General features: G+C 33.2%; 2 protein-coding genes across 4 annotated transcripts in view; one reads left to right on the forward strand and one right to left on the reverse strand.

The window, feature by feature from the left end:
* LOC109351770 (aconitate hydratase, cytoplasmic-like) lies at positions 1–14,072 on the forward strand. Of its 2 annotated transcripts, XM_019593386.1 has the most exons (21): positions 1–9; positions 5,580–5,858; positions 6,556–6,660; positions 6,869–7,029; positions 7,135–7,227; positions 7,765–7,950; positions 8,051–8,212; positions 8,414–8,558; positions 8,647–8,789; positions 8,875–8,931; positions 9,035–9,114; positions 9,223–9,298; positions 10,295–10,480; positions 10,662–10,729; positions 10,887–11,005; positions 11,175–11,296; positions 11,976–12,074; positions 12,170–12,649; positions 13,135–13,233; positions 13,345–13,587; positions 13,706–14,072. In XM_019593386.1, the coding sequence occupies exons 2-21, from the start codon at positions 5,597–5,599 to the stop codon at positions 13,772–13,774; spliced, it is 2,955 nt and encodes a 984-aa protein (XP_019448931.1). In that variant the 5' UTR covers positions 1–9; positions 5,580–5,596; the 3' UTR covers positions 13,775–14,072. The 2 variants fall into 2 exon arrangements, with proteins under 2 accessions (XP_019448931.1, XP_019448932.1); XM_019593387.1 differs by lacking the exon at positions 1–9 and having other exon boundaries at positions 5,402–5,858; positions 8,647–8,794; positions 8,880–8,931.
* LOC109351771 (homeobox-leucine zipper protein HDG2-like) overlaps positions 6,701–15,715 on the reverse strand; it is a 26,326-nt gene continuing 17,311 nt past the window's right edge. Inside the window, exons 14-15 of one of the 2 annotated variants that reach the window (XM_019593389.1) lie at positions 14,373–14,378; positions 6,701–6,713 (exon numbers count right to left, since the gene is read on the reverse strand). The gene's annotated coding sequence lies outside the window, so the exon portion shown is untranslated. Of the gene's footprint in view, positions 6,714–10,090; positions 10,229–14,372; positions 14,379–15,715 lie in introns of those variants that run through there. The other variant, XM_019593391.1, reaches the window with a different exon arrangement.

The following is a 15,715-nucleotide window of genomic DNA, read 5'->3' on the forward strand; positions in this document are numbered from 1 at the left end:
TTTTCTTCATTGTTTAGCATTACTCTTAATTTAAGTGTGAAACTATTTTGAACTCGAATTGTTATTATTTGTTTAAAAACATGGAAGTTGCAAATCTTACTGCTACATTGTAGGTGCTAGCCGTGTGCCACGTGACCATGCTTGACCACTGTACAACGTGGAGCCCTCTGGTTGGACGAAACCCCTTCTGTAGAATTTGTCACGTGACGTAATGTTCTTGTCTGAATAATGCATGTGATAGGCACTGACCCTATGTTTGATTATATTCTTTTATTTTATTTTTGCATCATGAGTTATTATCAGGCAAAATCCGAGATCACTTTCTTTAGACGTAGATATTGTCATGAGTTTTGTCCATGTCAACAAAAATTTATTATTATCAAACTTTTAATATTACATTTAAAAGATTCACCCATATGCTAATTGTATTGAACATTTTTAGGCAATTTCTATGTTTAGATGATGGAAGTGAATTGGAGTGAGATGGGTGAAATAAAATAGTATTAAGTTTCATGTTTTAACACTATGTTAAGGAAGAGGTAACTGACTGGGTGGGGGAAGGATAATGATTTTAATTGAGAAGAGGAGTCAGAGTCTCACATAAGGATAAAAAGGTCTCCTCCTGTGCAATTTGCGCATCACATGGGTCTTAGAAAGGCAATTCTCATAAGCTGCTGTCTGCAAGAAATATAAGAAATCTATAACTAGAAAATAGTTCCCCCTCCTCCCAAAAGACAAAAGAAAAATGGACCAAATGAGTTTGCGGCTGATTAAGTTTTATTCTGTTGCATAAGCTTTAGCCTGTTTGCCCCCATATTGAAACTATATATCTCATATACTCATGAAATTACTGTGACGACGTACTCATAGTACTTATTTAGGTTTAGAAACTTTATTATCACTATATTTCAAGTCGCTAATTCATTATAGTTTTGTAGCTTCGACGTTGGATTTGAATAAAACACATCTTGGGATGATTCACGATCACCTCTAGGATGTTGACAAGAACCTGCATTACGTTTTCCTATAAAAACGATGATTAATACGACGTGGAGTCTGGAACCAATTATTCAAGTTACAATCAATGCTTCAAGTAAACTTCAAATTTCGGTAAATGGTCAATTTGGCGAAAACTTGAGATCCAATTAGTTTTCACAAACGCAGAGCAGCAGCGAGTTGATGCTGAACGATAACGTGGGTTTAGGTACCAACAATGAAAGTCCGAGAGATTATTGTGTAATCAATCTAGGAACAATAGTCCATATCACATCTAAGCCATTAGTTTAACAAACACCTATAAGTTTTAATTCATGAATGTAACATAAATAATGTAGATGTGTCTTGGATTTCTTCACTGGCAGCCAAGCTCACCTAAAAGTATTATCAACTATTTAAGTTCAGATTAATCTTGGATATTTCCCTTATTAATCACGTAAAAGTGTAAGGTGAAATCATCATGTAAAGTTTCTTTCTTTACATTTCTATTTGGATAGGAAAAATGTATTTTTAAACCTAAACTCCCAAAAAAATCCTTAGAACCACAACCAAATTCACAAATCATCCCTTGGAATCTATTCTTTAGTATGGTCTTGAGTGGTTGGGTTGGGAAATAGTGAGGCAAAAGATTTTCCTCGAGTGCTTGATCTGAGTTTGGATTTGCTGGTTGAGATACTTGAAAAGGTACTCCAACATTTATGAACGAGATGAGAGGTTAGAGAGATTAGAGAGCAATAGTAAGAGTTCAAGATAAAAGAATAAATATACTTCCTTATGGGGTAAGCCTCCAATTTATAGTGGATGGATGCATGAAATATTCCCTAGTAAATGTTGTTGTCATGACTAACTCTTTGGGCTTGTTGGCCTCACGGTCTGTCCTAGAGAAACAAGAGTTGCCTTTATCCGTCTTAGGCGGCTCTAGCATGGTCGTACTATGTGGATGGTTGACTTATAGCCTATGATAGACTTAATAGTCGTAACCTAGGTCTGTATTTTTCTTACACAAGGAGTTAAGTAGAACTACAACTGGCATGCAACAAATGTTTGTTACAAGCAGTGTGACAATCATGTATTGACAGCATGACAAGTGATTGACAGAGACGTAGTCACAATATTGGTCCATATAATGGTGTTTGTCAACCATGTACCTTCCAGTATTGTTTGGTTAATCATATTTCATGCATCAAGATGTTGAATCATTAATCGTAATAGAATAAAACCTTTATATACTCCTAATTGATAATTAAAAGTTTCATTGGTTTTATTTGATTTTAATCACTTCCCCACCAATACAAACTTGCAAAAGATAATACATTCCTCTAATATTAATCCAAGGAGACAAAAAGATAGAGTGATACCAAAAATGAAGAGAGTGAAAAGTTGGCTACTTCAAGGATATTATTAGGGGAGTGAGATTTCTTTTCATAGTAGTGAAGAGGGAACTACTTTTTTCTTTAAGTTTCAAGGCTAAAAATATAATCTCACACTAAATATAATGATATAAATGTTAATGTATATTATTTTTCCTTTGGTATTTCAAAATATTTCCCTTTCCTGGAGAGGAGTTTAACTGTTACTAGGGGCGCACATGCAAAAATAATTTATGTGTAAGGACGACATGTATGTATCCTATTTATAAATTTAGTTAAATATTATATATACATATATTTAATATTATTTTATAATGATATATTATATTTTAAATTATTATTTTTACTAATGTGTTGATATGTACTTCATATTTGTTACCTATATTCTTATTTTATGTTATTAAATATTCAAATTATATATATATTTATATTTTTTATTTTATTTTAGAGAATTAAAATATTTTTTGTATTGGATATACTTTAGGTTATTTTTTTTGTATTTGTTATAATATCCAACTTAAGATGAGATATATGATTGTTGTGTTAAGAGTGGTTACCTAGGAATATATACTTTTTTTTTATAGAAATTTAAAAAAAATATTGAAGGCAGAATATGAATTGAAAATTAATCCAATATAATAATTACACCATAATTTTTTTATATACAGTATAGAGGATGAGGACGACATGCATATACTATATTTATAAATTTAATTTTTAATTAAATATTATATATATCGTACACTATATATTTTATTATTATTTTATAATTATATATTATATTTTATTATTGTTATTATTACTCCTTTGTTGTTAGGTATTAAGTATTCAATTTTACATATTTTATTTTAGAGAATTAGAATATAAAGGTAAAATAGAGAATTGGAAATTAATCCAAGGTAGTATTTACACCATACTTTATCTTTATATAGAATAAAATTATAGATAATAAATATTAATTGTTGAAATATAATCATAAATTTTGATGTAAATAAAATTTATTATTCATATATTAATTATTTGATATATGTTGGCTATTACAAAAGAATATAAATATAAACTTTAATTAAAAACCTATTATATATACTCACTACCTATGTGATTTCCACAAATATAATGGTTATGGGGCTGTGTAATATTTCTCTGTTGAGAATAGGTGTACAAAATATACACAAAAGAAATAAAATACATACCCGTGAAAGAAATATTTTAAAAGACATTTTTATTAAAAAAATCTATATATAATGTCCCATTAGCTATTGTATCTTTTTTAAAAAAGTATCATATAATACTTGAACCAGAAAAATGAAACCTTATAATCAACTAATAATGCTAAAAAAATCTATTTTTCTACTATTAAAGTTTCGGCCAGCTCAGGAAATTTTATTTTATAACTTCAGTCTGATAATTTTATGGTAATAATGAATCATATTAGATATTACATGCATAACAACCATAGGAAAATTGTGTGGGTATATATTTTTTCGTATAATTCTTCATTTATATTTAATAATTATTCATTCTTTACAAAAAGTAATTAAAATGAATAATATAATAATTATATATAAATATTTATACTAATAATATATAAATATTACATTCTTATAGATAATATTATTTTATTGATCAAAAAACTAGATGAATGAATAAAGTTGAGAATAACAACACCTAAAGCACAACTTTAATAGAGTACATATTGATATCCTACAATTTGTATCATCAATTCTATTAATCAGAAAATTAGTTAATTATTACTTTTTTAGTTTAAATATAATTTTTTAATCAATCATAGTCTAATAATATATTCAATGACATAATTTATAAGACACTAGATGTACTATCAATTATTCGGGGCCATGAGAAATTTGTCCCCTTGTTGGCAAAATTGTATTGGTCCATATTTTTGGATAACCACGATATTACCGACCGGCCTGATTCTTGCGCGTTTTGGAATGAGATGCTGCTAGCTCGTGGCCAGCCGCACACTTGGGAAAGATCCATGTTTTTCGTCTCACACACCTCTTTATAATTAAGACTTTTTTATACATTCTTTATTATGGATTTTAATTAATATCCATTTTATGCTTTGACCAATTAATTAAACTTTATTCTCTATGAGTGTATGTTGTACCCAAAAAACAAGAAGGTGTCAGCGTTTACATTGCAGTTTGCACTATACTATACCAGTAGTAGAATAACTAAAACAAAAGTATATTGTCTATTATCTACTATCTTATGCTTTAATATTTTTTTTGTAATATTAAGACCTTTTTTTCAGGTAAAGAATATTTCTTTTAGAGTTTGTAATTGTCTTTCCAATAAGTGTCTCTTATACGAATTGAATTATCGACCTTAAGAATTTAATAAGATCTTATACTACTAAATAAATGCATTGTTTTTCTTACTTCAAAAATTTAGCTTATGAAATCACAATACACAATTCAAATTTATGATCACATTACATGCTTATTTGTATTTTAGGGGTAAAAAAGTTGTGAACTTATGTACATACACTAGTAAAATACATAGAGTGTAATATTTTTATATGGATAATGTAAAGATTAATATACAAGTAGTGTATTATTTATCATTTATTTAGATTATTTATTTTTATATAAAAGTCAATAATAATTAAAAATAAATAGTGAACGATACAATAATAATACACTATCGGTGTATCCTTCTTTTTTCTTACTATATATCAATATATATGAAAAGTAATGTTATATCCTCGTACCCACAAAAATATAATATATATCATTTGTAAATCAATCTTCAATGAATAAAGTATAATATTTTGACATATGTCACTTTATTAACTATAAATAAGAAGATTTAATAAAAAAATATATCATTTTTTATATATAAAAGAAAGGAAACAGATTTCCTATTAAATATTTAAGACAATATCTTTGAATGCTGAAACTACCCTCGTTTAATTGGTCAATCCAATCTGGCATTTATTAATGTCTTAATTAGTATTAAAAATCTATAAAAGTAATTTTCCTTGTTTGTATTTTTGCAGTATTTATGTCCTAAACCTCGCGAAGAAGTGGCTGACCGAGCACAAGGCACACATCCCTACACGCGCCATACGAAACTCTCCAATCTCTTTTCTCTCCCATTCTTATTTCTCTACCTCGTTGCAGATCACGCCATAAAACCGTTACAACCTTTCTCAATCACATACGCAATCACACACTCTCTTTTTTCATATTGAATGCGTGATCATGATGTATATAGCTACCTCTTCTGTTCTCAGATCAACCAGGTCTAAAATTTCATCTTCTTCTCTTTCTAGAACCTTATCTAATCAACATCCTTCTTCAGCATCCCGTTCCCACTCCTCCGCCGCCGCCGCACGATCTTTCTGCTCATCTGTTCCTCGGTGGAGCCACCGCATCGATTGGCGCTCTCCGGTCACTCTTCGCCCTCAGATCAGAGCCTTTGCACCTTTCATCGAACGCTTCCACCGCAAGATGGCCACCATAGGTACTATTTCATCCCCTTTCGCTCTCCGTTTACTCTTTGGTTCTGTAATCGGCTGTTTTTCTATGTATTATTGAGCTGAGATTTGGTCATTTCCACTGCGATTTCGCGTTTTATCTATTCAATTCTGAATTCCTTTTCGGTGAAACGAGAGTCGCTTGTTTCAATTTTAACTTTCAGTTTGGTTATCAACCAAGCGTAGAGAATAAGCAAGTATTTGATGCTTAGAGATTTTCAATTTTTTGATCCATTTCTTATATTTCATCAGCTTTTGAAAATGACCGTGCGTTGAGCGTTGTTAATGCTGGATCAGTGTTTTATTGCTAGATGTATCGGTTTTGTACAAAATTTTTAATTAAGGATTTTAAGATTTCATATTTTCATTTCTGCATTTTCATATTTCAAAATGATAAGGGTTAAATATGGGGCATACAAGTTACAAATAGTTAAGATTAAAAATTAATTAATACTCACATCTATATTTATTTTTTAATTTTAACAATTCAAATCATATTCAATTGTTTATTATAATTTATAACAGATAAGTTTCAATTGTTTATTTTCATTTCTCATACTAGCAAGGGTTCTTACAATCAATTCCGAATTATATTATATTATTGCCTTTGTATAAACTTATAAATTATAATTATAATAATGTAGTTGAGTTTCTAACATCTGTTGCTAAATTTGTCCGTTCCAGCTAATGAAAATCCTTTCAAGGGAAACTTGACAAGCCTCCCCAAGCCCAGCGGTGGCGAGTTTGGGAAATTTTACAGTCTTCCTTCTCTCAATGATCCAAGAATTGGTAATTTGCTACTCAGCTTGACTTTTTCTTCATTATTTAAGCCATGTTATCCACTGAACGTTACACAATCTTGGTTAAAATGTGATGTTGGTAATTTAATTATAATCTCATTTGTGCGATGAAGGACTAGTCTCTCCTTAATCAGAATAGTGCATTCTTCTTTAGACTAATTAAATTGCTGATGATATCAACTTTGTGTGCATAACAGACAAGTTGCCGTACTCTATCAAGATTCTCCTTGAATCTGCCATTCGTAATTGTGACAATTTCCAAGTCACTAAAGAAGATGTTGAGAAGATCATTGACTGGGAAAATAGTTATACTAAGCAAGTTGAGATTCCATTCAAGCCTGCTCGCGTTCTCTTACAGGTACCTTGTTAACTCCTGGAAGATGGACACGGTGAAATAGTCATATTAGGGGTAGTGGTATTAAGCAATGTGTTTTGATGCTTTGAATTTGTTTACTTTTCTCAGGATTTTACTGGAGTCCCAGCTGTTGTTGACCTTGCTTGCATGCGTGATGCAATGAATAAGCTTGGCGGTGATTCTAATAAGATTAATCCTCTGGTATATGTCTTTGTTATCACTTGCACGATCTTTCATCCCTTTTTAAGTCATTGATGGCAGTCACCAAATAGAATTCAATTTTAAGCATATGTCATGGAATGACCTATGTACCTTGAACTCAAAATTACTTCTATAATAAGTAATGTTACATAATATTTGTTATGCAGATAAAAGAAGTTTTGAATCTCATGTATTACTCCAATAAAAGTTACTTTTCTACTTACACTTTGACGCATCTAGATGTAACCATTTTTGCATTCTATTCTACATAGATCTTAAAGCTCTGCAATTGGGACAGGGCTAACAGGGTCCTAAACAGCATCTAAAAACTATTTGTCAATAAAATGTGGGTCAGAACCCTTTAACTATGAGGAGCCATTTTGTCTTCGAGGTTTTGAGTGATTACAAAAAAGTTAAATCTGACTGTGTAGAACATCGTTGTCAGGGTTTTTTTGAGTTTCAAAACATGTCTTGGATATATTTTCCATGCAGGTTAATGTTTTTTTATATGTGGTTCTCAGCAATGATTATTGGCAGGTACCTGTTGATCTTGTGGTTGATCATTCAGTTCAAGTGGATGTTGCAAGGTCTGAAAATGCCGTGCAGGCCAATATGGAGCTTGAATTCCAAAGAAACAAAGAGAGGTTTGCTTTTCTTAAGTGGGGGTCAACTGCGTTCCGTAACATGCTTGTTGTTCCTCCAGGTTCTGGTATAGTACACCAGGTAAGTTTGGAAGAAAACACTCAAAATGAACTATGTAATTTAAATATTTTCCTTTTCTTGTTAGTGCTGGGGCCTTGTGATGTGATGACTTGAATTCCAGGTCAATCTTGAATATCTTGGACGGGTTGTTTTCAACAATGAGGGCTTACTCTATCCTGACAGTGTGGTTGGGACTGATTCACATACAACTATGATAGATGGGCTTGGTGTTGCTGGATGGGGTGTTGGAGGCATTGAGGCTGAGGCAGCAATGCTTGGCCAGGTACATTATCTTCTGATTTTGATATATAAACATGTAATGAAATGAATATTGATTCAACCCAAATTTGCTCTTATGATTGATGAATGTTGATGCCATATTTAACTCTTAATAATTTCTTGTTTATTTTCTTTATCTTGAAAAAAACATGTGGTGTTATTAACAGTGTTAAGATTCTAATGCTGTGTGCTATGATACCAACAGCCTATGAGCATGGTGCTGCCTGGTGTTGTTGGGTTCAAGTTATCTGGAAAATTGCAGGATGGTGTTACAGCGACTGACTTGGTTCTAACTGTAACACAAATTCTTAGGAAGCATGGGGTTGTTGGGAAATTTGTTGAATTTTATGGTAATTAAGCTATCTTGAGGCCCACTGTCAATTTTATGGTAATTAACCTATCCCGTCTAATGATCTGTTTTCATGATTTGTTCTCCAGGTGATGGTATGGGTAAATTATCTTTAGCTGACAGGGCCACTATTGCTAACATGTCTCCTGAATATGGTGCCACCATGGGCTTCTTCCCCGTGGATCATGTTACATTACAATATCTCAAGTTAACCGGAAGAAGTGATGAAACTGTGAGTACTCTATATCGACTCATTTATTATTTGCTCATGTAAAATGCTTATAGAACTATTTGTCCTTCATTTTCTCTGAATATAGGTGGCCATGATAGAGTCTTATCTCAGGGCAAACAACATGTTTGTTGACTATAATGAGGTAATATTAGTAGATTGTCCTATACACTCATTTAGAAAAAGGAAAAAATGAAACATAATCATATGTTGGAGGTATACAATGCTAATTATTTCCATCAATTCAGCCTCAACAAGACAGAGTTTATTCATCCTATCTTGAATTAAACCTTTCCGATGTTGAACCATGTATCTCAGGACCAAAGAGGTAAGATCCTGTGCTTTTCAACTGGTGGCCTGTATCCCAATGTTGGTTTTAAAATTTTTCTACCTGTTTATCTATTTAATACTTCACACTAAATGACACTCTCTGCAGACCCCATGATCGAGTGCCTTTGAAAGAAATGAAGGCAGACTGGCATTCTTGTCTTGATAACAAAGTTGGGTTTAAGGTTAGTAAAACTGAGCTGGTAAAAAAAACCTTCAATTTTGTTTGGTCTTATATGCTGAAAGGAATTTCATAGTTTATATCTTGAATTACCTCTCATTAGTTAGTTTTAAGCGAAACTGGTGGTCCTGCCTATTTGGCTGATTTTGTGAATATACTAATTTGGCTCACTGAAGTGTTGGTCATTTTTTTTAAGACACTTAAGTGTCAGTGGCTTTTTGTATTCATCTACAGTAATAGACTATCTAATAGCATTGCATCTTTGTCCATGGTTGTTCACCTGGAATGTCTATTGCAATGCAAAGTTGGAATTGTTACATTCAAGACTAATTGGTTTACCTTTACAAAGTTGTTATTATATTTCTTCAACCTAGAAACCATCAAACTTCAATTTTTTATTTATTACATTTACTCTAATTGTTTTAAGTCGTAGACATTTAACATACACATTCAGTCCCATTCCAAAATTCTTTAGAATATACAAGCTTCATGCTTTATAGTTCTGTTGTGTTTTTTGCCTCTTTCATCAACTTTCTAATAGCTAGAGTGACTGTGATAATCTTCATCAATATCAGTTTTGTACCATTCCCCTGTTCATTATTTAACATTTATCAAACTGCTGGTTACTCTCGTCAGCAAGATCCCCAAGCTATCATTTACATATGAAATGTCTTTTGCCTTGGAAAAAATCAAGATTCTCCTTCATTATTAGCAGTCATTCATGTTCCTACTTTCGTAAGAATCTTCCAGGGGACCTTAACTGCAGTAACAATGTCAAAGCCTTTGCTTGATTTCTTTATGTATGCTTTTATATCTTGTGACTGAATATCTAGGAGATTCATGTGAATGAATTGGAAGGGATCTCACTCAGTATAAGATCCCCCTAATTGTAATTGATTATGTGGAAGTGAGGTCATCCATGTTTCATTAACTTCTGCTAGATGAGAACCCTATATGAATATAAATTACTTCAATTCCTAAATGTTTTATTGTAATGCAGGGATTTGCTATACCAAAAGAGGCACAAGGGAAAGTTGCAAAATTTGATTTCCAGGGTCAGCCAGCCGAGCTCAAGCATGGCAGTGTTGTGATTGCTGCAATCACAAGCTGTACAAATACGTCAAACCCAAGTGTTATGCTTGGAGCTGGTCTTGTTGCAAAAAAGGCTCATGAGCTTGGTTTGCAGGTTAGCCACTAATTTAATAGTATCAAACTGTAGCAGTTCTATTTGTCTTATTTTAAGAACGAAACCCTTGCTTTGTGTGGTCTATTTTCACCACCACAAATAAAAGGAACAAAATTGCTTGTCATTTATGTGTTCCTTTTCTTTTCCTGATACTAATAGTAGCTATATTTACCATTTCCAGGTCAAGCCTTGGGTTAAAACAAGTCTTGCTCCAGGCTCTGGAGTTGTTACAAAATATCTACTCCAGAGGTATTTTGTGCTTCATATTAGAACAACTGTTTGGTTGTTATTATTTGAATACTAATACAGTGGCACTGTAATTTTTATTATAATGTAGTCACTTCCCCTTTGCACAATTTAAACAAATTGCATTCTGATTTTAAATTTGTTTTTATCCTTTTGGCAGTGGACTCCAGAAATATCTAAACGAACAAGGTTTTAATATTGTTGGATTTGGCTGTACAACATGTATTGGCAATTCTGGAGACTTGAATGAATCTGTTTCTTCTGCCATCTCAGAAAATGGTGATATTTCATAACTGAATACAATTTCTTGAAGGGAAGCTGATTTCTGTGCAGTTATCGGCTCTCGCACATAATTTTGTTGTTTATATCCTTTAGATATCCCCCATTCCCCCTAGACTTATTGTGCATTATATTTGCCTTATTGACCTAATATTTTGTGGTCATGCAGATATTGTAGCGGCTGCTGTGTTGTCTGGGAACCGTAATTTTGAGGGTCGTGTGCATCCCTTGACAAGAGCTAATTATCTTGCCTCGCCTCCTTTAGTTGTTGCTTATGCTCTTGCTGGCACGGTATGTATGTCTAATTCGTATTGATAATGTTTATTTTATGGGGTTTTTCTTCTGATATTATTATTAATGCCAAGTGCTTCATTGGAAGTAAATAAAGCAGAGGAATGTTAAAACTATTGTACGATAATCACAAATTCACAATCAATTGGGATTAGCTGCTAGTTGTTAGTTACTTAATCTACATTGTCTTCATTTATATGAATGAAATATAATTATGTGGCCTTATGCTGAGTGCCAACTCGAGCGGAGCACTAATGCAATGCACATTCCCCTTAGTTTCTTCTGTATTCTCTCACACCAAATATAGTCTTAATCTCAACCTTTGGATACTCACTTCCTGAAGTACGTTATGGATTCAGCCATATAATGAGAGTTTTTCATACTTGGATGTGTGTGCATGTGAAACAATTATATTGTGGACTTGATTTTGTATAATGACAAAGTGCTTGACTAGGAGTATGGTGTGTGTGTGTGTGTGTATTCATTCGTGACAAAAAGGTTAATGTCACAAACTAGGATTACCAACTACTGAATGTATGCTTTATTTAGAGCTTACTTAGTCTGTAGGATGCAAAATTTATTTTATTTGTTTAAGGCTGATGAAATCTAAGTTTTAGAAACATCAAGACCTCTAAATGTTGCTGGAGCTTGATCAAATACCTTTTCGTCAAATTTCCAGGTGGACATTGATTTTGAAAAAGAGCCAATTGGAACAGGTAAGGATGGCAAGAATGTGTTTTTGAGGGATATCTGGCCATCTAACGAAGAAATTGCAGAGGTAAACGATGTCCAGTTTGCTCATTATGTGAAATTGAGTCTAAATATTTGACATTTGTGGATGCCAATATTAACTCTGGGTGACTTTATTCTTAGGCTGTCCAATCTAGCGTATTGCCTGACATGTTCCGTAGTACATATGAGGCTATTACCAAGGGCAACCCTATGTGGAATCAACTAGAAGTTCCTGTTGACAAACTCTATTCATGGGACCCCAAATCAACATATATTCACGAACCCCCATACTTCAAGAGCATGACCATGGATCCTCCTGGAGTTCACGGTGTGAAAGATGCTTATTGTCTGCTGAATTTTGGTGACAGTATAACCACTGATCACATATCTCCAGCTGGAAACATTCAGAAGGACAGTCCCGCTGCTAAATTCCTTGTGGAGCATGGGGTGGAACGTAAGGACTTCAACTCTTATGGAAGTCGTCGTGGCAATGATGAGGTGATGGCACGGGGAACTTTTGCCAACATTCGCCTTGTTAACAAGCTCTTGAATGGAGAAGTTGGTGCCAAGACTGTTCACATTCCTACAGGGGAGAAGCTTTATGTGTTTGATGCAGCATTGGTGAGTTATTTCCTGCTCTTGATTGGGATGCCTATTTTTCGTTATCACGTCTGAGCTTTTCTAGTGGAGAAGCATTGTTTATTCTATATTATATTTTCTGGTAGCTTATCTATATTTCTTTTCAACATGCTAGCATATAAGGTGTCTCTTTGACAAACAAATCTTATCAAATTACCATATTTCTAATGAATTTGTTTGCTTTTGTCTGTGTATCAACTATCAAGTCTTGCTTATTCAAATAGATATTATCAACTTCTTATTGCCAGCACTATTTTTTGGTTTCATGGTATCTTCTCCTTTGATGACATGATGATGGCTACGATTATGTGTCTTAAAACATACCATTTTGCATCAGATGCAAAAAAATTTCCCTCTATAAAGAAAAAATATAATTAGGAATATCCTTGTGGCAGAGTATTTGACAGACTATAATTAATTTAACTCTGTTGAGTTTGTAATCCCCTTAAAATGTTCTCTTATGTCAGAGATACAAAACCGCTGGGCAAGACACCGTTGTGCTGGCTGGAGCTGAATATGGTAGTGGAAGCTCTAGAGATTGGGCTGCCAAGGGTCCAATGCTATTGGTGAGTTCCCATAATAAATAATTTATATATTATTGCTTGTGATTCAATTTAACTTTTTCTTAGATTGTAGAGGTTAATATTCTTGACGTGGTTGATGCCAAATTTTAATAGGGAGTGAAAGCTGTAATAGCCAAAAGTTTTGAGAGAATTCATCGCAGTAATTTGGTAGGAATGGGCATTATTCCTCTTTGCTTCAAATCCGGTGAGGATGCTGACACACTAGGATTGACTGGTCATGAACGTTATACAATTGATCTCCCAAGTAAAATCAGTGAGATTAGGCCTGGCCAAGATGTCACAGTCACAACTGATAATGGAAAATCTTTCACCTGCACAGCACGCTTTGACACTGAGGTAATTTATAAATCTTATCCTTTAGGGGTTGAGCCTTTCTATTGAGCTTTTCTAAAACTTGCTTCAGAACCTTTTTCTTCCCTTATTTTATTACATAACATAACACTCGTATTTTCAGGTTGAACTTGCCTACTTCAACAATGGTGGCATTCTTCCATATGTCATAAGGAACCTCATTAAGCAGTGAAGTCATTGTTGATGGAAAACTCCAATGCTATTTACCGTTGTACGTTTTTAAAGGTTTAAAATGTGAGGAAAAATAAATTTCCAATAAATTGGAAAAGATCCTTTCAGGGGAATTATTTTTTACACTCAAGTTTGTTTTTTATCAGGAATGTAAACAGTCACTACATTGATTCTAGATTTCTAAATTCATGACTCTACCCGTTGAAAATAGGGCCAATTGTATAAGCCGATGAGAACACTGTCGATTGCATACTGCATTCGGTTAATGAAAGTGTCAGGAAGTCGATATTCTTTCATAAAGATTTTCAAGATCTAAAGGAAACTGGTTGTCTTTTCGATCATACAAGCAAAGGGAAAATCGATATTGAATCATATATTAATTAAAAGTTGCAAGACAGATATTTGGGCTGAACCACACCACGAACATTTAGGGTAGGATGGCAGCTTTTACGATTTAACCGACCATGTACAATTACTCCATTCCACTTTTGGGTTGGACAATAATTGAAATTAACAAAAGCCGAGAACCACATTGACTACTAAGTTGGTGCTGGCTACTGCTACACTATCCTATTGCCCCTTCATCCAAATTCTAAAACTCTCATCTTATCCACACTGCCTCGGTCACCGTTGTCACCTCTACCCATAGCCGTCATCGTTACCCTACTTCCATGCTTAAGCAACTGGAAAACACCATGGCCAGAAAGTTAAAATTAAAATGTGACCTTTTACTTTCACCACACTCTCTCACACTTCCTTATTCCCTTTTCATCATCATTGTGATTCACCACCATTTTCATCATAAAGAGTAAAAACCATCTCAAGCCACACAAAAACATCTCCACCTCAATAGATCTAAGAAACACAGAACTAGAGGCATCTATTAATTGTTACCTTTCATGATTGATTATTAGCATAAATTTCTAAGTTAAAGATTAGAGCAACAAGTAGTTGTGCTGTCGAAGCACAATAGTTAAAAACAAGAATTGGAATTCAATCAATTCATATTATCTCTTCATCTTCAGACGCTTTACTGCGTTCTTGAAAACCAACATTGTTTTCATCAAAGATTATGCCTTTATTTGAAACAAAACTCCTAGATTAGGTCAAGAATCCGTTATCCTAGATTATACCTTTACTTAATATAGCACATATGTAGATGAACTTGCATCATACATCCCAGTTCATGCTTCCATGGAATATCCTAGACAATTTTGTATGGCCAAGTCAGCATTCAAAACATAATCAGTGTTGTGCGTTTTCAAAAGGCGAGGAGCATGAGAAATTGAGAGAAACAGAGAATAGCGGCGAAGGAGCATAATAAGAATATGGAACTAGGGATCTTCTTCCGATAAGTATTTTTTTTTGTTACATTAGTAAATAAACAAATCGAGATAAAAATGCAAGTAAGGTTGACAATTAGCTGGAGATGAATCCCAGATATTCAGCTCATCCTCATAGAATAAATGTTAAAATAGTAGAGCCATGTATGAATCTTGAGAGAAAATCATGAATGAGAAAATTGAAACTTTATATATAGAATTGAGTTGTAATGAATAAGGGAATCATACTATAATGCATAACTAATAACTAACTATTCAATCGATTAATGAAAACAATATTATAACTAACAAACTGAAATCAACAAACAACTTTAACCATAAACTTAATTTAGCCCTGAAGTTTATCACCGTATTAGTCTCTCTAATAGCAAATGATACCCTGACGACCCAAGACTGAGCCAGCTAAGATCTAATATTATTGACCACTATAAAATACGGAACAATCTAAATTGGAATATACTCAGAAATAACCTTAATAGCTTTCAGGCAATTAATGCTCCATAGCCAAAATTTCTACTAAAATAAGCATCCTCACCAAAATTAGCAGAAAATTCGGACACCCAGTGACATGACTTATCACGAAAAACGCTACCCCTCCC

This window comes from Lupinus angustifolius, chromosome LG07, assembly GCF_001865875.1.
Source record: "Lupinus angustifolius cultivar Tanjil chromosome LG07, LupAngTanjil_v1.0, whole genome shotgun sequence".
In the NCBI taxonomy this organism is placed as follows: Eukaryota; Viridiplantae; Streptophyta; class Magnoliopsida; order Fabales; family Fabaceae; genus Lupinus; species Lupinus angustifolius.

Coding starts and splice junctions, on each gene's coding strand:
- LOC109351770 (XM_019593386.1), top strand. CDS start 5,597: ATGATGTATATAGCTACCTCTTCTGTTCTCAGATCAACCAGGTCTAAA. Junction 9,299..10,294: donor ATAACAAAGTTGGGTTTAAG/GTTAGTAAAACT, acceptor ATTGTAATGCAG/GGATTTGCTATACCAAAAGA. Junction 13,588..13,705: donor CAGCACGCTTTGACACTGAG/GTAATTTATAAA, acceptor TCGTATTTTCAG/GTTGAACTTGCCTACTTCAA.